At 43.0% G+C, this 25,433-nt stretch overlaps 1 protein-coding gene across 1 annotated transcript in view; it reads right to left on the bottom strand.

Annotated features, from left to right (window-relative positions):
• Positions 1–1,235: 1,235 nt before the first annotated feature.
• The window catches only part of PAPPA2 (pappalysin 2), a 318,373-nt gene continuing 294,175 nt past the window's right edge, over positions 1,236–25,433 (bottom strand). Inside the window, exons 21-22 of the mRNA XM_069546135.1 lie at positions 3,648–3,746; positions 1,236–1,384 (exon numbers count right to left, since the gene is read on the bottom strand). Coding sequence (XP_069402236.1) covers positions 1,310–1,384; positions 3,648–3,746 — 174 coding nt within the window. The 3' untranslated portion in view covers positions 1,236–1,309. The remainder of the gene's footprint in view (positions 1,385–3,647; positions 3,747–25,433) is intronic.

Genomic DNA, 25,433 nt, shown 5'->3' with positions numbered 1-25,433 from the left:
TGGATCTCCTTGACTCTTTTGTCCTCCAGTCCTGGGCTCTGATTGACCCCAGTGTCTACCCTGTGAATGGCCTCAGCCAGCTCCTCCATCCCGGCCTATTTTTCCATCTACTCTCACCTTTCCCCCAGGTCATTTCCTTGACGCTTTCTCCCCCAGTAAGTCAACAATAGGTCATGTGGCTGTGAATGATGGCCAGGCTCAGGGACTTAGAAGAAAGGAAACCACACACAGAGTATGAGGAACGCATGAGTTCCTATCATCCTGGGCACAGGAAAGTGAGCCTGCATACAGACTTGTTGACTGGCCAAGAGCCACCCCTGGAACAGGCACCTGTGGAAGTGCAGAAAACCCTGGGCCTCACTGACTGCAATTATGAGTTCTGAGAAGTGAAGAGAAGTACTTTTTGGATGGATACTCAAAGACTAGTTTTCCTGGACCCCTCACCAATGGGCACCCCCAGCACATTTCCATGCTCCTTACTATTATTACCCCAAGTCCCCGTCTCCTCAAACTGGGCCCAGCTCTCAGCTCATAAAAAGATGATGAGCTGACATATGATCATCAAAAACTCCATCCAATCTCGCTCTTTGCTTCCCCAGTTCTCTCTCAACCTGCTAATCCCTAGGAATAGAAAGATGGTAGAAGAACTCAGTCCTCAAACCCTCAGCATTCATTTTGGATATGAACTTCACAGCAGCATGTGTGGAACAATGGATAATTTTTAGCTTAGTAGACAGCAAAAAATATAATATATATAATATATTTATATCATTATGTTTAAATACTTATAAAGAATTAATAACTAACCTCATTATTACTAAGGGAGACTACACAAAGAAAGGGAGAGAGCCAGTTTAGATTAGATGAGCCCTGAAAGATGGTAATCCATTCAAAATGAGTATTAACAGAGTGTCCCTGGCAACTGCTCTTCTAGGGTTTTGATATTGTTTTACAAGTTGGGTGGGGCTGAATAGTTGGCAGGGTGCAGAGTAGGGAGCAAGGCAAGAGTTGAGGATGGGATTGGATAGAATATAAATGGGGGAGGAGGGTCCTTGTATATCTGTCATATTTCTCTTTCCATTTTAAATCAACTGCCTCTTTGAAGAAACCTTTGCCTATGATTCTTCCTTACTTGGGCTACTTGATACAATAGTTGGCACCTATAAATGTCCTCTTGCTTTAAGATCCTTCATGTTCTTCTTCCTTCACTTTATGCCCTTCCTTTTTCACTCATCTTTTCTTTCCTTTTGTGGAGGCCCCTCTTTCTTACTGCCTCCAGGGCAGTGGAAGGAAGGGCTTGATCCTACAGTTACTGGTTTTCTTCAGCCCTGGGGTCTCGGCAGGTGCATTCATCCTGATCACAGTCAGCAGCAAATGGAATGACCTAAGGGAAAGCAAAGAGAAGTTGAAATCACCCATTTTTGTACCAAGCTTCACACTTTCAACCAGCCTTTGCTTTTCTCACTTGGTCCCAGAGGAAGTGTGGGATAGCATGTCAGTATCACAGAACTGAAATTAACACTCAGTTCTTTCACTTACACACCATGTCTCCTTAGGCAAGGTAAACCTTGTTTCACTTTCTTTACATATAAGGTGGGAGGACAACAGCATCTACCTCAGAGGGTGTTTGGATGGTTTCAATAAGATGATGGATATGAAAAACATATTTCTAAGTGCCTCTAACACCTGTTACTACTACTTCTAATATTACTGCTAATGTTTGCACAAAATCCCTGTAAAGTAGGTAAGATGAATGTTAGTGTTTTCTTCTTAGAGGGAAGGTCAAGAAAGGTAGGGTGCCTTAACTCAAGGTCATGACACTACTACCCAGAAAACCAAGCCTCTATAACCTAGCTCTAGGTTTTCTACTCCCTTGGTGTTCTCGGGGCCACAGGGTCATCTCTACTATTTTCGTAAGCTTGAGGTTTTGCCTTTCTTGAACCCAGATTATACTTAGGCTTGGTGAAACAATGCGTCTCTCTACTCATTGTTTGTGGCCAGATTGCTTTCCTGCTATGTGATTATCCTTCCTCCAGGCCAGAGATGGCCCAGCAACATTTTCTCTCTTCTTGTTTGCACTGCTACCAACAGATAACCATACAGTTTGAGTGTCCATAATTAGCTTCAGAGAGAAGTGGGCATTTAGGAGACATGACATAAAAGCGACAAAAATTCTGCTCTTTGGGCATGGATGGTCAAATGAAACAAAAATAGATCAGGGTATCATGTAATAGTCCAAGTGCACTGAAGAGACAGTCTTGGTGATTGGGCAAGTGGTGGAGAATGGGTGGTGAGGTTTGAGGTAATTTCCCAGCATATTTTCACATATGAATTAACTAATTTAAGAGTCAACAAGGGTGAAATGATTTTTCAATCCCTTATGTGTATACTGGCCACAGCCACTGAAGTCCATTAAGGCAAACCCTAGAACTGCAGAATGTGAGATGGAGATGAGGAGAGAATTGACTGCTTTCTTCTCAAGTGGTTATGCCTTCCTGGGTAGAAAAGGGACCCATGACCAGTTACTTTCTTCAAGTGAGACCAAGAACTAGTTGGCATGCTTTCTTACCTGCAGTCCAAGCTCTTGATCTCTTTCTCATAGTTTGGGATTTAATGGTTTTTAGAGCAAACTCAACAGTGACACAATGAGCTCTTAAGTTTTCTGCACTACGTAAGTTAATTCATGCCACCAGTGAGAAGAATGCCTAGCACAGAGTGAGTCATCAGTAAATATTGTCTCTTAGAAGGAGTATTCAGGTCTGTGTACAGGTAATCATTGGTGTGACTTTATTGTGGAGATGCATATGAGGAAGAAAACATTATCTCTTGTGTATTTCTGATTCATCAAATCAGCCAACTAGCATCAAATATCTTTGGAGTTCTTGGGTTTTCATTCATATTATTCCAAGTTTTCAGCCTACTCGATTTTATATGTTTCGCTCGAGCACATCTTCTAATTTTATAGAGCCCAAAGTAACAGGATAAAAGGAGAGAAGAACTACTGCTCAGGATACAGTCTGGGGAGTGTTCCAGGGAGCTTGTGATGGTTGCTCAACAAATACCTGCAATATGCTTGCTACACACTTTATAGGATTTTTAATTTAGCTATGAAGATTTAATAATAACTGGAGACATTTAAAGCACTAGGTAGGAAGCCCTGCTCTGAAGTAGGAAATGGCAACCCACTCCAGCATCCTTGCTTGAGAACTCCCATGGACAGAAGAGCCTGGCAGGCTACAGTCCATGGGGTTGCAAAGAATCAGATATGACTGAGAGACTGAGCAGGCACAGATATCACTTCATGGGTAATCCTGCCCCCCCAAGGAGTGGAAGCCATTATTCTCTGCTCATAGAAACATCTCCTGGACAATGACAAGCAGGTGTGAATCTCTGAGGAGCAGAAGCATGGCTTTTCTGAATCAGTTGCAGGACTGACAGTGAGAGAAGTAGTGTTTTCTAACAACTTATCCTAAAATTACAGTCCTTCCTCCTGTCACCATAGAGGCTCCCATGTTTGCTCATTATCATTCTGTCCTCTTGACTGTTGAAGAAAAACCATAATGCGCCACGAAGCAGAGCTAGCTGAAGCCCCTGCCTGTTTCTGGGGCTACTTCCCTCTCCCCCCACTCCCAGGTGTCCTCACTTACCTTCTTGGAGGAGAGTGTAGAAGGGCAGCAGTCTCCCCCATCATAGTTGCAATAGGCCCGGTTATTGATGGTGTCACACCAACCGTCCCCTTGGAAAGGCTGGTAAGGAGGCAGCAGGTCAGTGTCTAAGTACAAATTCACTCTGCTTCCCCCTTTTCTCCCACTTACACCACCTCAAAATAATCCACAGAACTCGGGATACATTATTATGGGAGAAAAGCCAAAGGGCAGGGTCAAAACTGACCCAACATACTCAAGAAGTTGAAAAGTCTCAAGATAAGACCCTTGGATCTAAGGAATTGTCAAATTTCATACCTAGCATCTGTCCCTGGCCTATTCTAGGGTCTAGAATGGTTCACTGAATTCCTTGATCAGCTTTTTCACCTTCTTGTAATAGTAGGTCTTTATATCATGTGGGTTACAGAATATTTTTACATACAAGAAAATTAAAAAAATATATTTTCACATGTGTTAGCTCTGTTGGTCATCAAGAAAAGCTGCACATCAGGCAAATTTGGCTTTAAAAGTCCCATTTCATCAGGGAGGAAATGGAGATAAATAGAGATGACAAAAATCTCCCCAGGTCACACAGCAAGGGTCAAGTAGAATTTGGGATTAAAAGTCATGTATCTTGACTTTTTGCTACTTATTGAACCACAAAGAAGGCTGAGTTGGACCATAAAGAAAGCTGAGCACTGAAGAATTGATGCTTTCAAACTGTGAGTCCCTTGGACAGCAAGGAGATAAAACCAGTCACTCCTAAAGGAAATCATCCCTGAATATTCATTGGATGGACTGATGCTGAAGCTCCAAAACTTTGGCCACTTGATGGAAACAGCTGACTGATTGGAAAAGACCTTGATGCTGGGAAAGACTGAATACAGAAGGAGAAGGGGGTGACAGAGGATGAGATGGTTGGATGGCATCACTGTGACTCAGTACACATGAGTTTGAGCAAAACCTGGGAGATGGTGATGGACAAGGAAGCCTGGTGTGCTCCAGTCCATGGGGTCACAAAAAGAGTTGGACACAACTGAGTGACTGAACAACAACACAGATTAAGGACCATAACTGCCACTTCTTCTGGTATTTATACTTAGAAACCCAGTTCTGGGTTGCTATATTGACTCAAATGATGTCTGTCCAGAGTGCAATGGTCCTAGGGTTTGGTATACCATGCTGGAACACAAGTCATCCCACTTGTACAGCTACTTCATGCATAACAGCTAGACACAGGGTTACAGCAGAGAAAGCCAAACGGTTTCCATCTCCTCCTGTTACTGCTACAAGTTAATAGAAACCAAAATGGGAAAGGGGCCCAGGCCAAACCAGAGTTAATGGAGTGTTTCACCCCCAAAGGGAATGTATGATAAGAACAGCAACCAGCCGTTACAAAATAGCTCAGCAGCCCAATGTGTCGTTTCTCTCTAACCACTCCTGGGAGGGAACAGTGTCCCGCAGCATCCTGGAAGGCACACCAGCCAACCCAGCCCACCTACTCAATCACATCAGCTGCTCCCCATGCTGAGTGGATGCCCAATTATGAAGTTCATGAAACATCTCGTGATCAAACTCTTGGGGCCACAGACGGTCAGGAGACTCTTGAATCCTGAGGCCACCTTTCAGTTCCCATGTTCAAATCACTTTCTCTTTCCCAACCCTCCTTAAAGGTCAAATAGAACGACTGTTCCCTATTTCACTGTGCTTTGATGAGATAGATCACTAAACTAAAAAAAAAAAAAAAAATTAAATAATTTTCAGCAATTGCGTTACATCAGAACAAGTTCATCCAAGTTATTACTTCAATGTTTTGATTTATTCTATGGGGTCCAGAGGTCACTGGAACACCATTCCAGATGTATACCAGTTTGCCAACCCCTGAGAAGCTGCTACTTATGGGGTGGGACTCAACAGCTGTCGTACAGCTGCACAGCAATGTCAGTTGAGAGTGGGAAGTGCAAATGACTTCTGTTCTCAACACAGGCCTCACTGGGATAAAAGACAAGATTCTGAGATGAGCATTTGTCTTCAATGCTGGAGCCCATTCCTCTGGCTCTGGAGAACTTGGAATAACTATACAGTGAGCACTTGAATCTATATTTACAGCCAAATAAGAGGAGTCAAAATGCAGCTACCCACATCCTTAACACCTATAGATGCCCTGAGTTCTCCTGGGAGGACCAAGTGCATCCCACTGAGATTCCCCCAGATTTTTTCTTTTTCATGTGTTTGGAGTATATTTTGCTCATCTAACACTGCATCTGTTACTTTTCCTCCAACCCTGACTGACTCACTGGCAAAACTTAATCTGTTCCTTCTTTCTCTTTCATGTAATTGTCTATAAAAATCCAAAGAGCACCCAAAATACTTTTCCCACATTATAAAAGCATGGGCTTCAATATGGAGGATTAAAGGGAGATCTAAAAAAGATCTTCCTTTTCATAAGAACAACTCAGACATTCAAATGGTTAATAAGAGATCCTTTGGAGTCTTTCTTTCCAATCTCTTCCCCAAGGATGGCCTCTCTCATCTCAAGAGCATTAGGGAAGATATGTTGAAAAGAGCAGAGATGGTCTAGGTCTAGGTTCTGCAGATCCCACTGAACAACAATGACTATAGCCTGGACATGATTTCTAAAAATTGCTTCTTTTATGTTCTTAAAGGTCATCTTGGAAGAGAAAGGAATTTATAAAGAGGAGCATAAATACAAAGAAAAGATTGGAAAGACCCAAGTATTTAATTTACTGTATACCTATTAGAATTAATTGTTCCTCCCCTAACCTGCCAAAAAACTACTCCACCCTAAACAAACAGAGTCTCCTACGGCAACATGTGCCTGGGAAGCTTGACAGCTTGAGTCAAAATTACAATGGAAAAAATAGGAAGGAAAAAATGCCTAATTGATCCAAAGTTTTAAAAGTATCTGAAGACTGGATGTGGACTGGGAGACATAAATCACAATAGCTGAAAGCTGTCTGATTTGGGAAGTCACTCTTCCCCACAGGAAGCTTCCCCAAGGGAGGGTACAGGATCGGTTTCTCTGCACATCACGTCCATAAGTGAAATCTTCGTTACCCACACACGCACTTCACTTTCCTGTATCATCACAGTGTTCCACACAAGTGAATTTTTCAAATACCTAAAGCTTATTTCTTTAAGAGCCACTTTTAATTTTTATCTTAACCATTTTCACAGAAGAAATAAAAACTTTTATAAAATTCCAGCTTCTCTGTCTTTTGATAAATTAAAGAATACAAAGTCACTAACTTGAATGTTTTTCACTTTTACTCACAAGGAAGCTCTTTGCATTGGGATAGTTACTTCTTTACTAAACGAGCTTCCTTCAACATACACACAACACCACACACACACACACACACACACACACACACACACACACACACACCCTCATGGATCTAGTTTTGTAGAATCAACCTAAAGTAAATATATAAATCTGAGAGACAGGCTGAGCTGCTCTTACGATATATGAGTTTGATGATACCTACAGTAAAGATTTTGTTGCAGTTGGCTGGGTGCCAATCAGATGAAGTGGGCATATAAATGACTATGCGTAAGTGATGCAAAACAAAGAGGAAAGGCTGTCAGTCTGTCCTGTCCCTATGACTTGACTTCTCAAGAGTAAAGATAATTTCTTCTTTATGTTATATTATCTGGTGATATTTTCTGTTTAAATTGCTCTGGGGAGTTAGGTATGGGAATGGTAGCTCTATCTGTTGCCTATGGATATAGTCATTCCTTCAATCATTCAACATTTATTCCACACCTATTTGTGCCAGGCATTGCTATGGGGATACAGAGAGAAATAAAACAGGGCTCCAGTCCTCAAGAAGATCCCCATTAGCAATCACAGCTGCTGCTGCTGCTGCTGCTGCTGCTGCTGCTGCTGCTGCTGCTGCTGAGCTAGCATAGAGATACAGACCGAAGAGAAGTACCTAATTGGGATTTGGGGTGGATGAGAGCAGGGGAAGGATTGCATGAGCTTTCAGGGGTTGGCGCTACTCCATCTAACCCTTGTGAAAAAGAGCTTAGCACTGGATGATGCAGAGGGACCTGAGAAAACTGTACACGTGGTAGGAGAGGGTGAAAATAGACAGGTAGGTGGTCCCAGACGGCTTTTCACAGAACCCAGTGTCAGGAAGAGCGCCATAAACTTTGACTGATTGGCTGATAATACCCCTATTCTGTGAATCAGACTAAGAACACTTTTCCTCTATAGCATGCAATGGAATACATGGCCTCACTGATGTTTTAGAAAGGTGGACTTCAGACCTTCTGCTCTGCTAACCGGAAGACTGAGATCTTAGCCAAAAATGATTATATCCCCAAAGGTAAAGTCTGGGACAAAAGCCTTTGTATTTGTATCTTTTTCTTTTTGTATCTTGAGGTGTTTTACAATAGGAGAAGATGTTAATCATATTTTTGCATGCCTAACACTATTTTCTTTCTCCTACATCATTTCCCATCAAAACTTTCTCGTTTTGTGAATGACAAATCAGACCCACCCCCGTTTCTCCATATTGATCAGGCTGCATCAGGCCAAAAAAAGCCTTTTTCCAAGGCAGCTGTGGTACCACACCCAGTGAAGTTCATGCAGCAGATGGAAGCTCTCTGATTCTCCAATGAATGGTGATCTCCAGCCTTGTTCTTTCAGCCCTTAGATCTGCCCATGTGTCCATACTGCTTGGGTTTCACTGCAAGGCCTCTCAGAATCTCAGGGGCAAAATCTGAGAGATTTTTGAGCCCCCTCAGGGACTCTTAATGAACATATACAACTTGCTTCTTCTTCAAAAGGACCACAGATACATAAGATTCTAAGGCTGATAGATCCCTAAGGACTATTTGGTACAAAACTCTCACTTTACAAATGATGAAATGGCCCTTTAATAAGGTGAAATGTCTTGTGTGCAAGGCTAGATATGGCAATCCTGGGAAGAGAACCCAAATTTCTTGATTTTGATGTTCTTTCTACTAAACCATGCTACCACCATCTGATTATTCCATAAGCCTTTTCATTTTGGGGGACTACAGAGTAACTTAAATTCCTTTGGCACCTCTATAAAAAGGGCTTAGTTGTAGGAACATTAATAATGAAGTGCACTCAGCCATCTAATACAGAAACCAGGAAAGGGTCATACCTATACTCTCAATTCTCCTGGGGCCCCACAGCCTCACTTCTGTTTTTCTCGGTTGTAGGTTAAAGGCCTGTGCCAATAAGCAACCCGGTACTATAGCTCCTTCTGACCTTGAGGCTCAATTGGTCTATGTTCCCCTGGAGCTGATTCTGTCAGGAGGAAGCAGTGCTGAGCTTTCATCTCATCAGCAGATACCTGCCACCCAGAAACACTGATTTCTGGGCCCTAGAATTGTAATCAAATCTCTCTGTTCTTCAAAATCAGATTCCCTGGGATTCCCAGTCCTTTTGCCAGATCCTCAGGTGGGGAAGTCTGATATGGGACCTAGAACCTTCACAACAGTGTGAGAACTTCTTTGGTATTATTATTCTCCAGTTTGTGGGTTACCCACCCAGCAACTTCAAGCTGTGTTTCAGTACCATGTGAACCAAGAATTTCCAGGTGTACAAGCTGGATTTAGAAAAGGTAGAGGAACCAGAGATGAAATTGCCAACATCCATTGGATCATAGAAAAAGCAAGGGAATTCCAGAAAAACATTTACTTCTGCTTTATTGACTATGCTAAAGCCTTTGTGTGGATCACAATAAACTGTGGAAAAATCTTCAATGGGAATACTAGACCACCTTACCTGTCTCCTGAGAAACTTGTACACAGGTGAAAAAGCAACAGTTAGAATTGGACATGGAACAATGGACTGGTTCACAATTGGGAAAGGAGTACATCAAGGCTGTATATATGCATATATACTCTGTATGCGTGCAGAGGACATCAAATGAAATGCCAGATGAATCACAAGCTGGAATCAAAACTGCTAGAAGCAATATCAACAACCTCAGATATGCAGATGATACCACTCTAATGGTGAAAGAGGAACTAAAGAGCCTCTTGATGAGGGTGAAAGAGGGGAGTGAAAAAGTTGGCTTAAAACTCAATATTCAAAAAAGTAAGATCATGACATCTGGCCCATAACCTCATGGAAAATAGATAGGGAAAAAATGGAAACAGTGATATATTTTATTCTCTTGGGCTTCAAAATCATTGCAGACAGTAACTGCAGCCACAAAATTAAAAGATGCTTGCTTCTTGGAAGGAAAGCTATGACAAAGCTAGATAGTGGATTAAAAAGCAGAGACATCACTTTGGTGATGAAGGTCTGTATAGTCAAAGATATGGCTTTTCCATTAGTCATGTATGGATATGAGAGTTGGACCATAAAGAAGACTGAACACTGAAGAATTGATGTTTTTGAATTGTGGTGCTAGAGAAGACCCTTGAAAGTCTCTTGGACAGCAAAGATATCAAACCAAGTCAATCCTAAAGGAAATCAACCCTGAATATTTATTGGAAGGACTGATGTTGAAGCTGAAGCTCCAATACTTTGGCCACCTGGGTGAAGAGCTGACTCATTGGAAAAGACTCTGATACTGTAAAAGATTGAGTGCAGGAGGAAAAGGGGGCAACAGAGGATGAGATGGTTGGATAGCATCACTAACTCAATGGACATGAGTTTGAGCAAACTCCAGGAGATAGTGAAGGACAGGGATGCCTGGCATGCTGCAGTCCATGGGGTCACAACGAGTTGGTCATGACTTAGCAACTGAACAACAAGAAGAAAGATGGTAAAGCCTGGCATTTTCTGCTCACTGCAGTCATCTGAGGAAAAGAGGGAATTGAGTCATTCCACTCTTCCTGTGTTCACCCTTTGGGGTGGGAGGGTGCCAGTGATCTCACATTTGTGGGTTTGAAACAATCTTCTTGGAAAATGCAAAATTCAAATCGACAGATATCCTAAGATGGATTGTGCAGGAAGAATTTCTTAGATACAATGTCCTCTGGAAAATCTCATCTGGTGTCCTAGACCCAGAGAACTCTCCATGCCTGTGTACTATGGCATATTTTATCCACATATGCTTTATAGGACTTAACATTCAGCATGTACTGTCAAGGGCTCAGAGTCTAATCACACCTGTAGTGCCAGGTACTAGCTCAGCGCCTGATGCACTGCAGGTTCCCAACAAATGAATAACCATGATGGTGGCTAACCACATTTTCTTAGCATACTTTATGAGCCAATTACCCTTTTCATCAGTCCTCTCCTACAAGGTGCACAGTATTGATACACACTTATTTCTGAGTGAGAAGAGATAGTAGGATGCACTGTCTGAAAATTCTCCCTCTATAAACAATCTAGAAATATTGAACAGATTTATCAACATCATCTTAGTTCTATAGGTGGGATAATAAGGGAAGAATCAAAATTGCCAGAGGCCAAAATCTAGAGCAGAAAGAAGGCAGTGAAACTGTGACTCGGAATGTTTGCAAATACTATCTGTAATCAAGCGGTTGAGTTGTAACAGTTGATCAGGAACAGGGACCCAGGTCTTGGATCTTTGCAAAATGGAGATCTTTTCAGTGGCTCTGTTAGTATTTTGTACACATGCTATGCATGCATGTATGTGGGTTCTTTACCTCTAGCACCACCTGGGAAGCCCATGGAACAAGATCTATACAGCAATGCTGCACAGGTAGCTTAACTCATCCGGAACTAAGAGATTTTCCTGTGCCCACCTACCTGACCTGAAATCTCCATTATTTAATCCAAGGAGTGGCAAAGTCACTAGTCACTAAGATATTAAAGACCTCCTAGGTCACCAGCTAACAACTAAAACTATGAAGAGTACCTTCTTGAAGGCCAACAGTCGACTCTTCAAACAATAGATAAGCAAGACATAACTGAAAGGAAGGCAATAAAGATACGCATTCTATTGGATGAGCAGAGGGGAGCAGTCCCATTTGGTGGCCCTCAAAGAGGGGTCAGTACTCAGGTCTACTCCTGTGGTCTATTGTGCTTTACTGGTCCATATGAGGTCACTAGACCCTCAAGAGAAAACAAAGGGGGACCTTGACAAGGTCAGAAAGAGAAGCCTGATTATCACCAGTTTACCTCTACCTGACACCAAAACCAAATATAGTCTTAGAACAGGAATAACCAAGTAGTGCAAAAATGAATCCCTGCTGCGAGAAACAGGATACAATGAGACAGGAAAAGAAAAGCAAACAAAATAAGGTCAAATTACTTCTTTCAGCTATAACACGTTCATCTGCAGTGAGGTACCCAGAGCTTCAAAGCTCCTGCCCGGTAAGATGCTCAAGGCTGTACAGTATGGTGATTCAGAACATGAAGTATACTGTGAGATAAACCTACACCCAGGTCTCAGCTCTGCTCCTCAGCAACTGTTAGAGCCTGAGCGAGTTACTGCACTTTAAGCTGCAATATTCTCCTTTGTAAATAGGAATAACACCTATTTACAGAGTCTCTGTCAAGGAAAAAATGAGTGAATGGGGATGAAATGCTTAGCCCAGTACCTGGCCCACAGTAAGTACTCAATCAATCCTAGTTTTATAAAAGTGCCAGGAATGTACCATTGCTTTTACCAGGGTGTGGGTTGGTGTCTGAGTTCCCTCCATAGAGACTCTGGTCAAAAAGACATCAAGATTCTGCCACCAACACTTTAGGATCAAAGCTGTGGACGCTCTCATCTCTGCTCCCACCACTCTCAACCATAAATGTACCTCTCTGAGTCACAGAGGAGAGTCGGATGACAAGGGAAATGGGTCTGAGGCTTATTAAAACAGATTGGGAAAAGTCTTCCTGGCTTCTGGAAACCAGGGCTCCCCTAAAAACCATGGTGGTGACTCGGGTGTCTTAGCCTCTGAAAAACCCCAAACCATCACAGACACCTCTTCCTTGACGGGCACTGGAGGAAAACAGGAAGGTGAGAAGACTCAGTGACTTATTTTTCAGCCAAAAATAACCTCCTAGCAGTTCCTTCCATTTAGCTGCAAAAAAAAAAAAAAAAAAAAAAAAGACCCAGCAGCTCAGACTCCCCACTTCATTTACAAACATACACCACCTGTTTCCCCATGTGGCCCTTCTCTTGGCTCAGCACGGCCCTGGTGCTTCTCACCCACACCTGGGGTGGGCAGGGGATGTTAAGGTCCTGATGGAGAACTAGGGGCAGCAGGGTGTTCAGGGAGAGGCTGTTCTTCCCTGTGCCAGAAAATCATGGGCTCCGAGTCAGAGCTCTGCTTCTCACAGGAGAGAGGAGAAGAGGCTATGTCTCCAGGGTCCTTGACACTCTCTCTCAGGGAGCTTAATAAAATGACAAAATCCTCCTGAAAATTTGTGATCTGTCCCTCTGTTGAGAAATGTTTACCAAATCGAACCACTGCTGCTGGTGGGACCGTGTCCTAGCCCTCAAGTGCCTGGGGAGGCCTCGCAGGTAAGACACTCTGTGCCTCGGGCCTTTACCTCCCTCTACCTTTTACCGAAACTGAATACGGCTGTGACAGAACCGGTACTCCACTCCCAGTTTGTGTGTGCTTAGTCGCTCAGTCATGTCCGACTCTCTGCTCCCTTCTGGACTGTAGCCCACCAGGCTCCTCTGTCCATGGGGTTTTCCAGGCAAGAATACTGGAGTGGGTTGCCATTTCCTTCTCCAGGGGATCCTCCCAACCCAGGGACTGAACCTGTGTCTCTTGTGTCTCCAGCACTGCAGGCGGATTCTTCACCCTTTGAGCCATCAGACACCTTTCTCAAATCCTTAATTCCTTTCTCAAATCCCCATAGTCACTCACAAGGCCACTGCCTGCCCTCAGCCTCAAACCCCAACTCCATGTCCTAAACACAAGGCCCCTAAACCTTTCTTCTCCTCCGCCTTTGGTCTCACTCCTCTCTCTCATGCTTTCCTTTCCTCCAGAGCAGTTGATCCTGCACAATCAGCTTGTCCAGTTTTGATGCCAGTGGCTCCCAGTCCTTTGCTGGAAAACTAGGATTTCGTGGCAGCGTCACCTGTCTCATCTCCAAACTGAACCGCACAGTAGTGCTTCTTAAGATACTGCCAGGTGACCCAGCAGCAGTCCTTCGGGGGGCCTGATGGCTGTGCTGAGGTTCCCAGCCGGAGATGATGACAACACACCCTCAGGCCCCATCCACGTCTCCAGCACAAGGCTGGTGGACCCATTAATTCTCATAATTTTGCCTGTCTTGTTTTCATGGTAGGAGGGACATTTTAGGTAGCCTGCAAGCTCTCCTGATAGTCTTGCTTCAGGGCATTTGGCTTTCTTCTTTAAAAGAGGAATAAGTTAACAATTGTTTGTTCATGGGAATTTCCTGCCTTGGATCCAGCTAACGGGAGGCAACCTACTGTGGTTCAAGGCCAGAGGTAGAAATGTTGAACACAGGAAGTTTTGAAGTCTACAAGGGCCAAGGGGATAGGGACACTTCCAGTTTGTCCCCATGCAATGAGGCCCCTGCGTGTTAGGCCTCTAACACACCACAGTAGGTAATTCCTGAATATCCAGTGGATGAGACCTGTGAGCATTGACTTTATAAGCTCAGAAAGCAGAATAGTGTTTGCTTTCCACTCCTCTGGAGTTTCTTCCAAGATATGGTATTTTCCTCTCTCTGGTTCTCTACCCTCCCCAGGTATCTGTTTCACTATCAAGGACTCTCTAAAACATCACTTGAAATATGAGCTTGGCATGACCTTCCAGGGAGAGGTTCACCAATAGATTCTGACGAAACTGCACTGAAAGACTCAGAAGAAAGCTAAGAGCACACCACCAGGCTGCTACAGGCACCTTGCCCAGCAGGCGGGACCTTCTGCCTGGCTTCCAGGCACCTCTGTAGGTGGTCCTTCATCCCCGCTTCCTCCCTGGGCATCTGCCATCTGCGGTGCCAGTACCCCAGCCCACATGATCAAGACATGGAGCCCTATAGGCTCTGTTCAAGCTCTTGGAGGACAAGGATGTGAAAGCCAGAGGAAACAGGCAGAAGTCAGAGGTGGAAGACCTGCCGCCAGAGAGGGACAGAACATGTGAGACCTGGAAGAAGGCCCGGGGCTGATGGTGGGGTTCCTGCTCTGACTTCCAGCCTTCGCCGCCCCCTGTCCCTGTCTCCTGGTCTTTCAGCCAGCCTGCAGTTCATGGGAGGTTGAAGCAGCCCAAGCCGACGACGGGAATGTTCCACCGCAGCCCCCGACACGCGTGCTCGCCCCCAGGCGCCCCCGCCACACACGCTCTCATGCCAGGCAGCTCGGCATTTCTTGGCTCCCCAAGCCTGCCCGTGGAAGATGACTGGGAATGCAGACTGTGGGAGGAAATGACAATATTCATTGTTTGGATTAAATATTTTTCTTGGCCCTTCTGCTGTTTGCTGAGCGTCTTTCCCCCCTCGCCCCCCGCCCCCTTCTCATTCTCTCTTTCCTTCCCTCCTCCCTCCCTCTACCTCTCTCTCCCCTTCTCTCTCTCTCTCTCTCTCTCTCTCTCTCTCTCTCTCTCTCATCTCTTCCTCAGTAGTCAAGCACACTGAGAGAAACTTCAAGGAGAAAGCAGAAACTCCTAGGGAGGGAAGAGCTGTTGAAGGAAATTAAAGTAGTTGACAAAGGCTTTTGCCATTCTGGTACCATAACCAGCGCTTCACAAGGATATTTCACTTTGGGATTAATCTGAACCTACATTGCTTTGAGTTTTCATAAGTCTTCATGGGATACAACCCATAGCGCTTGTTTTCTCTCTCATTCGCTCCTTCTTTCATATATATGTAATATGTGTGTATATATATATATATATATATATATATATATGTATACACATATATACACAGGGCTTTCCAGATGGTTCAGTGGTAAGGAATCCACCTGCCAATGCAGGAGACAAGGATTCAGTCCCTGGGTTGGGAAGATCCCCTGGAGTAGGAAAAGACAACCCACTTCAGTATTCTTGCCTGGGAAATCCCATGGACAGAGGAGCCTGGTGGGCTACAGTCCATGGGGTCACAAAGAGTCGGACATGACTGAGTGACTGAGTATCACATATATACACAAAAATACATGCATAAATGACGTATATTGTTCTTATTTAAGATAAATGTGTATATAATAATCACTAACATATGATGTTTATAAGATAGATGTATAATCTTAAAATATGTGTTACAAGCCTGAGAAAACCATAACTGAAGACACATGTACCCCAGTGTTCACTGTAGCACTAGTTACAATAGCTAGGACATGCAAGCAGCCTAGATGTCCACTAACAGACGAGCGGATAAAGAAGTTGCGGTACATATACACAATGGAATACTACTCAGCCATAAAAAGGAACACATTTGACTCAGTTGTAATGAGGTGGATAAACCTAGAGCCTATTATACAGAGTGAAGTAAGTCAGAAAGAAAAATAAATATCGTACGCTGACACATACACATGAATCTAGAAAAATGGGACCAATGAACCTATTTTCAGGGCAGCGATGAATATGTGGACACAGAGATTTATGGACACTGTGAGGGAAGGTGAGGGTGGGAGGAACTGAGAGCGTAGCAAGGAAACATATACATTACCTTATGGAAAACAGATGGCCAGTGGGAATTTGCTACAGGACAAGTGAGCTCAAACCTGGTGTTCTGTCACAACTTCGAGTGTTCAGATGGTGTGGGAGATGGGAGGGGCTTTCAAGAGGGAGGGGACATATGTATACCTATGACTGATTCATGTTGATGTATGGCAGGAACCAACACAATGTTGTAAAGCAATTACTCTCGAATTTAAAAACAAAAATTTTAAATATATGCTACATTTTATACACACAGACAAATACGCACACACACATTCAATTTCTCTGGAAGCTCCAGGCATAAACAGTGACTCTAAAGGTAAAAATATTTTTACAAACTAGAAATCAACATATAGAAACAAGATACAATTTCTATTTTATATGTGACATTTTCTGTGTATCAGGAACTGTGCTATAAGGTTTGTATTCATGACTGTATTGAACCTTCATAAGAACCCATTTTATAAATGAGAAAAACCAGGGATCAGAGCTGTTAAGAAATCTGTCTCTAGAAAAGACGCAGAACTACCATCTGACACCCAAGTCTGTGCTATAAACATCTTGAGAGGCTTACTCTGCCTCCAACAAAATTCACCATAAAATAATGCTACCCCTCACTTCACTTCTCAGAACCGCATATCTGGTTCAATCTCTACCATAATTATGGGCGTGAAGTAGCCACTTTCTGGATGGAAAGTCAGTGTCACAGAGGTTCCTGAGAAGTGTTATTATCTTCAAAACATATGATGAGCCAGGCATGGAGCTATCTGATGGAATTCTGGAATGTCTATTTGATAGATACTTAGTGTGTCTCCTATATACAAGTTATGACTGAGTATCTGCCTTAAAGAAGCTTTGGAGGCAACAGCATTGAATAAGGCAGAATCTGAGACAATGGGGGGAAAAAATCACAAGCCAAGGGAGGATTAATTGCCAAAGGAATTAGTGGCAACAATAAGACCTATAGAAGTTCAGAATAGGAAAGGGGCTGGGGCATTTCAGAAAGGCTTAATGGAGTAAATGGGATTAGACTTAATCTTTGAGGGTGGAGGATTTGGGCAGAGAAATGGGGAGAAAAATCCCAGCAGGAGGGCAAATATATGCCAAGATTTCAAATGGAAAAAGAAAAGATATATCTGTGGTTTTCTGCCTGGATTATTAATGGCCTAAGTTTGGAACTAGGTCAAAATCTCCATCTAGAGGAATCTAGTTCTTATCCCTGAAAAAAGTAGGGAGCAGTGAAATCTGGGAGTGTGTGTGTGTGTGTGTGTGTGTGTGTGTGTGTGTGTAGAAGAATACAGTAAAAGTGGGTCTGGGGACAGTGCAGGGAATGTTTAGGAGAGAACTGGAGGGCTCCACAGTAGGTAGACGGTGATCGCAAGCAGATAGCAACTGAGAAGAACAGAATTGTCTGGTCATAATATGCAACAGGAAAAAAGAAGGGAGGGGTCTTATGAAGGAAAATTGTCAGGACTCGGCAAATGGCCACATTTGGTTAGAAGGCCATGGTAATGACCGTGACTATTTTATCACCCCTAGTAATACTCAGGTCCAGCTGAGTTGAGGAATGGCAGGAGGGAGGTGGCATGTTTATTCTGGAATACTTTCTTGCCAATAGTCATTTCTTTTAGCCCCGATCTAATTTTCAGTTCCTGGGTCTGCAAGGAGCTCAGTTTGTGTGGCTGATTACTGTGGTTCCCGTCCTCAACCTGTCACGCCATCCTGGGTTGACAGCCTGGCTGTTCTGTTCTCCGTTAATTGGTCCATCCATCCAGTCTCACTTTCACCCATATGGAACCTATTCTCTGTGCAAGTGTCTTGTTTACATTCCCTTTATCTACGGGATGCTTGTCTGTGTATCTTATTCACTCATCCGCTGATCAGCTGCATCTGTTTCACAACACGTTCTCCAGGCTCACTTCGTTGGTCTCTGATCCTTGCTAAGCAGCCCTCCTCTTCTTCTGGGGGCAAGCCTGCAAAGCCCAGGGAGAGGTCCTAACAGGTGACCAGCACCCCACGTTCATCTCTCACCTGAGTTCCCTACAAATCCTGCATTGCCAGTTTGTGTGTTCTCTATTTGTTTATTTGTTCTTAATGTTCCTACCAGTTTAAGAACAGGGCAGGGACTCTGGAATGGGCTGCCTGGGTTCATTTACAGCCTCACGTTGCTCTAGCTGTGGGGATTTGGAAATGTAATTGAATCCCTAGCCCCCTAGTTTCCTCTTCACAAAAACAGGAAGGATACTAATGGTAATAATTTCTCACAGAATGCACCTGGCATTCAATAAACATCCAATAATGTTATTAATTATACCATGGAACCAGGAGTTATTTTTCTATTTCCTGAGTACAGCAAGCCTGCATACTCTGGGTATCCATGCTGCCCTATCAGCGAAGGTGGAAAGTAGTTCTCCCAGTGGTGGCTACCAGAAAGCCTGGTTATTCTTCTCTTGTAACTATGACCAGTAATACCAGGGATCTTACCATTAAATTTGCCCAACTCTAGGGACAGAATGACTACATACATAACACAGCTTTTGCTCTGTGATCAGTTGCTCATTATGTCCAACTCTTTGCGACCCCATGGACTGTAGCTCACCAGGCTCCTCTGTCCAAGGGATTCTCCAGGCAAGAATACTGGGTGGGTTGCCATTTATTTCTCCAGGGAGGGGATCTTCCCAACCCAGAAATCAAACCTCCATCTCCTGTGTCTCCTGCATTGGAAGGTAGATTCTTTACCACTGCAACACAGCCTTAAGGCAGGCAAATTAAGCAAAGCTATCTGAAATACAAGTCGTCTCTCTTAGGTTCTGTTGGATAGCTTCCCTGGTGGCTCAGATGGTAACGAATCTGCCAGCAATGTAGGAAACCCAGTCAATCCCTGGGCCAGGAGGATCCCTTGGAGAAAGGAATGGCTACACACTCCAGTATTCTGGCCTGGAGAATCCCATGTACAGAGGAACCTGAGGGGCTATAGCCCATAGGGTTGCAGAGTTGGATATGACTGAAGAGTTTTAGCACATAGCGCAGAGGGCTCTCATAATGGAATTATTACCCTTACTAGAAGAGACACCAGAACTTTCTCTCTCTCTCTGCCAGCTGAAGACACAGTGAGAAGGTGACCATCTGCATACCAGGAGGAGAGCCCTCACTAGGAAATTGGATCAGTCAGCACCTTGATTTGGGATTTCCTGGCCTCCAGAGCTGTGAGAATTAAGTGTCTATTGTTTAAGCCAGCTAGCCAATGCATATTGTAAACAGCAGACCGAGCAGATAGGCACTCAAGATTTATTTAGTGAATTTATTACTTTAGCTTTTTTTTTTTTCTTTACTGATTTGTCAACCTAAAGAATTCCTAGAGATTTTGTCTGAAAAAAGGGAGCATGAAAAAGAGGTAAGAAGAGGACAAACAAGCAGGAAGCAGCTCTCAGAGGGAACCTAAAGAAGTTAAAAAGACTGTTGGTTTCTGCTATGCAGTAACGAGGCAGTTTTGAATGGGTTTGACCCATGAGCTAAGCACGCAGGGCATGAAACCAGGACAGGTGAGCAAAGCCAATAAGTTGGGCAAGCTGTAGCCACTCCAACTCAGCTCTAGTGTCCTCAGGGTCTTAAGTGGTTCCAAGGCCAGAGACCATTCCCAGAGACCTAACGGCATTACAGACATGCACCACCAAGTTTAATATTTCCCACATTAGAAAGACTTTCATTGAATCTAATCTCATTTTTAATTAGTCCTCACATCGCCTGGTGAGGCAGATTAATATGATTATCCATATTCCACTGATGGGGAAAATGAGACAAAGGGCCATGCCTCAAGGTCACTTAGGGAATGAGCAATAGAAGTGAAAATTAAGCATCTTAAATTTCCCAACTAGCACACAAGGGAGAGGACAGTGGGGAGTTGATTTCATCTCCTTTTGTTCAGAATCTTTCACATCTGGATAATGCATATTCAATTTACTACTTGGTTTCTCTAATTAAAAAATAAAGGACCCATTCTGCTTCTGAACTCCAGTATTCAATTTTCAATGCATAAGGAATTTACCAAGTATTCTATGCCAGGAGCAGCCCCAAAGAAAGGTAATAAAATGAGTATTACTTAGACAAATGTGAATATATATTGACTATTTATCCAATGCAGGCGACATGTGTTCAATCTCTGGTCAGTAAGATCCTCTGGATAAGGAAATGGCAACCCACTAAAGTATTCTTGCCTGGGAAATCCCATGAACAGAGGAGCCTGGCAGGCTACTGTCCATGGGGGTTGCAAAGAGTTGGATATCACTTAATGACTAAACAACAACAACATTGACTATTTACGGAATGTTCAATATTATCCTACATTGTAGGGGTTGGGTACAAACACAGAAGACTAAAACATGATTTCTGTCTGCTAGAAGCTGGTCTAATTAATCTAACTGAACATTCAAAATAGTAACCAATACAAATAGTACACACCTCTAGCTACCCAGCTCAATCATTAAAGACTCTGCCTGCAATGCAGGAGACCGAGGTTTGATTCCTGAGTTGGGAAGATTCCTTGGAGAAGGAAAGGGCAACCCACTCCAGTATTCCTGCCTGGAGAATCCCCTGGACAGAGAAGCCTGGTAGGCTACAGTCCATGGGGTCGCAAGAGTCTGACGCAACTTAGCAACTAAACCACCACCACTAGCCATGTAGACAGGAACCAGCTCTTTTCTTTGTTCCCCAAAGTAGATGTTTAAGCACCACGTGTTGATCAACTATTGGCTGAGCTTATTCCATATCAAATTGACATATTACTAGTGTGAGAGGCAAGCTCATAGTATCATCATATACCTCCCCTCCTTCCCATTCAGTTATTTCATCTTCAATCTCTCTCTCATAATCCATCACACCCTTCTACTGAAGAAATAATTTTCTATGCAGCCTCTTTTCACTCTTCTCTTTCTGCTTCCCCAGTTCAGTGAGGTGGCTGCTACATTACTTTAGGTGAGAGAGGATAAGGTTCTGACTTCTGTGGTTCAAATTTGCCACCATGATTTTCTTCCTTAAATAGAAATCTTATCATCTTTTCTCTGTGACTGAGATGTTTAATGCTCACCTAATATCCGTGTGTTTCCCTGAACTCAGCTGAGTCCACAAGACAATGTTCTGGCAAATGGGAAGGCAAGCAGATGTGATGCACTACTTTTCGCCCAAGGGACTCAAGAGTTATTGGCCTCTCTCTATGTTTCTTGTCTGCCCTTTTGGAAGAAACCATGGAGACCACATTTTGAGAAGACAGAGGTGTGAGATGGAAGAAATAAATGCGTGCTCCAGAGAGTTACACCAGACTTCATGGGAGTAAGAAACAAATCCTTTGTCACATTTAGTCACTTGAGATTTCTAAGTTCATTGGGGACCATAGCCTATCCCAATTAATTCATGTTCTATTTATAAACCTCAACACTGGCTCCAGGATAAAATCCAAACTCATTAGCTCAGCACACAAAAACTTGAGTGATCTAGCCCTAACTGAGCTCTTTAACCTCCAATCATTCTACATTCCTTCATGTTCCCTGAGATCAGCTTCACAGGGCAGATGAATAATATTTTCTGTGATATGCCACTGGTATTTGGGGGTTGTCTGTTATAGAATATGACTGTAGCAACATTTAAATACTATAGAGATTGGTATTAGAAGTGGGCTGCTGCCATAACAAAAATCTAAGATGTGTGGCACTGGTTCCAGAATGGTGAATCAGGAAGCAAAGGAGCTGTTTTAAGAAGCTGGAAAAATAAATTACTTCACCATGTAGTGGGGGGAAAAATATTAAATGTTTTCCTGTAGTTGTGAGAAAAGTTAACTGTTATAACTCGAATATCAGAAAATTTACTTAATAGCCTATTGGCTTTGGGAAAGGAAGATTTAAAGAAGAATATTACCAGAGTTAGTGTTGGCTAGCTTCATCTGATAAGGTGCTGCAAGAAGAGATGAGCTCAGAAAAGGTTGCTGCTTTGCTAGCAGAATTGACAGGTAACATAAAGTACTAAAAATTCCAGGATTTGCAGTGGAAAACAAACTTATTTCTCATTTCCAATGAGCAAAAGATGAAACTGAGTAATACTTTGTATTAGAAATGCCTTCTAAGAGTGAAGTTAGAGCCTAATCTCAGGCAAAGACCAAATCAAGGTCTATTTCATCATTTGTTCACACTTTTAATTGGAGTTCGGTGGTACCTAGAAGATCCTTGTAGCTGAACAAAGCGTCTTCTAGAAAAGAGACTAAGGACTTTATCAAAGACAAGCCTCATAAGCTCAGAATATCTATAATCAAATAGATAGGAAGAGGCACATCTTGAAAAGACTGTGAGGCTAGCTCTTCTAATATGGATTTGACTGAAATGAAATATATGCAAAGCCAAAAAAGTCTGTGAGAATTCAATTTCCAAAAGTAACATCAGCTTGTGTTAAAAGAGACCTGCTGCTAGAGAATTTGGATAGATTTTTGGATTCCCCATATTCTATACCAGAAGAAAGAAGACTGAGAAAACTACTTAGTTTCCAATAGGAGGATGTTCTCTAGTGCTCTCTTCTTGTGACCCAAGCAGATAATAGAAAAGGAAGGATGTCCAAGAGAGCCGAACCAAAAGCCGTGAATCAGAATGAACCTGGGAGTTTTACCTAGGGGGTAATCAATAGCCATTAAACAAGCAGCGCTCCCTATTCATAGAGTATAATTTTTGTCACTCTTCTTGGAGGGATTTCAGATTGTTGTGTTATGTGATTCTTCCTTTTTTCTCCTTGAAAGGGGACAGTTACTGTGGTTTTCTTGTTTCTGCTCTACTTTGCCATCAAGTCTGAGGAAGGAAAAGAATCTGTGATTTTATCACATCAGACTCGAGATTAAGAGAAGCTATCTTGTACCTGATGTAAATCACGTTATTTGAGATTTTTAAGCCTGATACTAGACTGGATAAGACATTTAGAGTATCTTGGGGTAGGGTGAAATAAATTTGAATATAACAAATGTCTGTGACCAAAGAGACTGACTGGGAGATATTGTTACATGCCCATAGCTCCTTCTGATCTCTCTTCCTTTGCCAGGAATTCAGTATCAGTAGAGTATAGTTTCCCTTCCTAAAAATTTTAAATGGAGCCATGTGATTTGCCTTGGCCAATGGAACATGAATATGTATAACAAGTGCTGCATTTGACAAGAGGTTATGAATGTCTTGGTATGCCTTTCCTGGTTTTTTCCTACTCATGCAACCTACCATGTGAAGAACATATACTGGGTATCTACTGACCCTGAAACTTTGAAGCCTGGGTCCTTGAGTGAGAGTCAGGTAGAGTAATCCAACCCCAAACCTAAGGCAGAACCACTTTAGCCAACCAGCAGATGAATGAGTGAGAAATAAATGTTCTTGATACAGGACATTGATATTTGAGGATGATTTGTTATGCAAAAGGGGCTTCCCTGGTGGTTCAGATGGTAAAGAATCTGCCTGCAATACAGGAGACCCAGGTTCTATCCCTGGGCCAGGAAGATGATCCCCTGGAGAAAGGAATGGCTACCCACTCCAGTATTCTTGCCTGGAGAATCCCATGGACAGTGGAGCCTGGTGGGTTACAGTCCATGGGGTCGCAGAGTCAGACGTGACCGAGTGACTAACACACACACATACACATCATAGAAAAAACTGGATCACGGCATCATACAATTTCCTTTCACATTTTTGCCTTTCCATATGTTTCTATTTTTCCTTCAAAATTCACCTCAGGTGGTTACCCCTCTGTAAGATCTTCTTAACATAACTGAGGCAAGTTATTTGCTTTATTCTCTGTGCCCCTATGTGACTTTGTTCATATCTTTGTATTATTACTCATTGAGTAGCAGTTTGATCTTTTTGCCTCTGCTGCCTATGCTATGTTGGAAATTCCTTATTCATTTTTGTAATCTTACACATACTTGGCACTCAGAAAATACTATTTTAAGTGAAGAAATGAATAAAGGAAACTAAAAGAATGATCATAGTTTAGTAACCACGGTGTAAGTTGGGAGAAGAGGCTATGCAACTTGTGCAAATCCTAGCCATTGGGGGGAGCAGCAAGCGTTTAGATTGAGAAATGGTATGAAGCTCATACTAAAAAAAAAAAAAAAAAGAGCTAGATGAATTTGTTTTTTCATGTGTTGGAATTTGGAGCCCTAGATTCTGTAGCTAAGCTTGGAGAGGTGGGAAGCTGCTTCCCATGCATGAAGTATTGTACATTCCTGGTTAGAACATGTTTTCTTTGGGGGTTGTTGTGGTTTCTTTCTTTTTTCTTTTCTTTCCTTTTTATTTTTTTTCCAGCTTTGGAAGCATCTAATGTTTGCAATAACAACAACAAAAATATGAGGCTGGCCCAGTATGAATCAGGAGACAATCTGGACATGCAGTGGATATAAGGGGCAGGAGGTGGAGGGAGGAAAGAAGAAAGGAAACACAGTTGCCAGGAGCTTAACAGAAGAAAATGCCATGCACGACACATGGCTGGCACAGTGGGCAGCAACATCTGGTCTAGATAAGGACCCCCAGTGTGTGCTGCGGAGTGTACACGTGTGTGTGCATGTGCACGTGTAAGGAAACACCCAGGCTCTGGGCTTCAGGAAGCCTGCTCGTGGCTCCAGGCTCACTAGTCTGAAATGCTACCCTCTGTGGTGGCCTCTCACCGTGAGCTAGATCGGCAGCCAACTTATTCTTGCGAAGTATGTTGCAGGCTAGAATGGGCTGTGGAAAACAAGCCCAAGAAAAGCCACAAGGGCCTCCTGACCCATTTGAATCTTTCTCCTGCCAAGTCCTCACTACTGATCTCAAATAGGAAGGAAAACAATGTATAAGGCTGAAGAGACTATGGAGAATCCACTGGGGAAAAAAGGCTTACTTAGGATCACTGGGTTAGAGGTGTCAGACAGGAAAGAGGCAACAAGTCTGTTTTCAAATTAGTGCATGGTTTGGGGTGGTTTTTTTCTGTTGTTGTTCTGCTTCATTGTTGTTGTTTGACATTCAAAGGCTCGTTTTCTCTCTTATTCTTGTTACTCTGTGCAATGAAATAGAAGTAAAATAAGGTGGAGGCCTTATATCCTCTATGGATAATGAGCACCCTCTCAAGGCAAGTGTCTAAGGAAATTTACCCCCAGTTGATAGGCTGGAGCTGATATGCTGCCAGCAAGACTCAGATCTGAACTGTTTTTAGCCCTTTAAATAAGGTTATGGTGCCCAAGTAGGGTGC

This window comes from Ovis canadensis, chromosome 12 (assembly GCF_042477335.2).
Source record: "Ovis canadensis isolate MfBH-ARS-UI-01 breed Bighorn chromosome 12, ARS-UI_OviCan_v2, whole genome shotgun sequence".
NCBI classification, from domain to species: Eukaryota; Metazoa; Chordata; class Mammalia; order Artiodactyla; family Bovidae; genus Ovis; species Ovis canadensis.
Note: the sequence above shows the minus strand (reverse complement) of the source record. Positions and strands in the feature narration are given on the sequence as shown.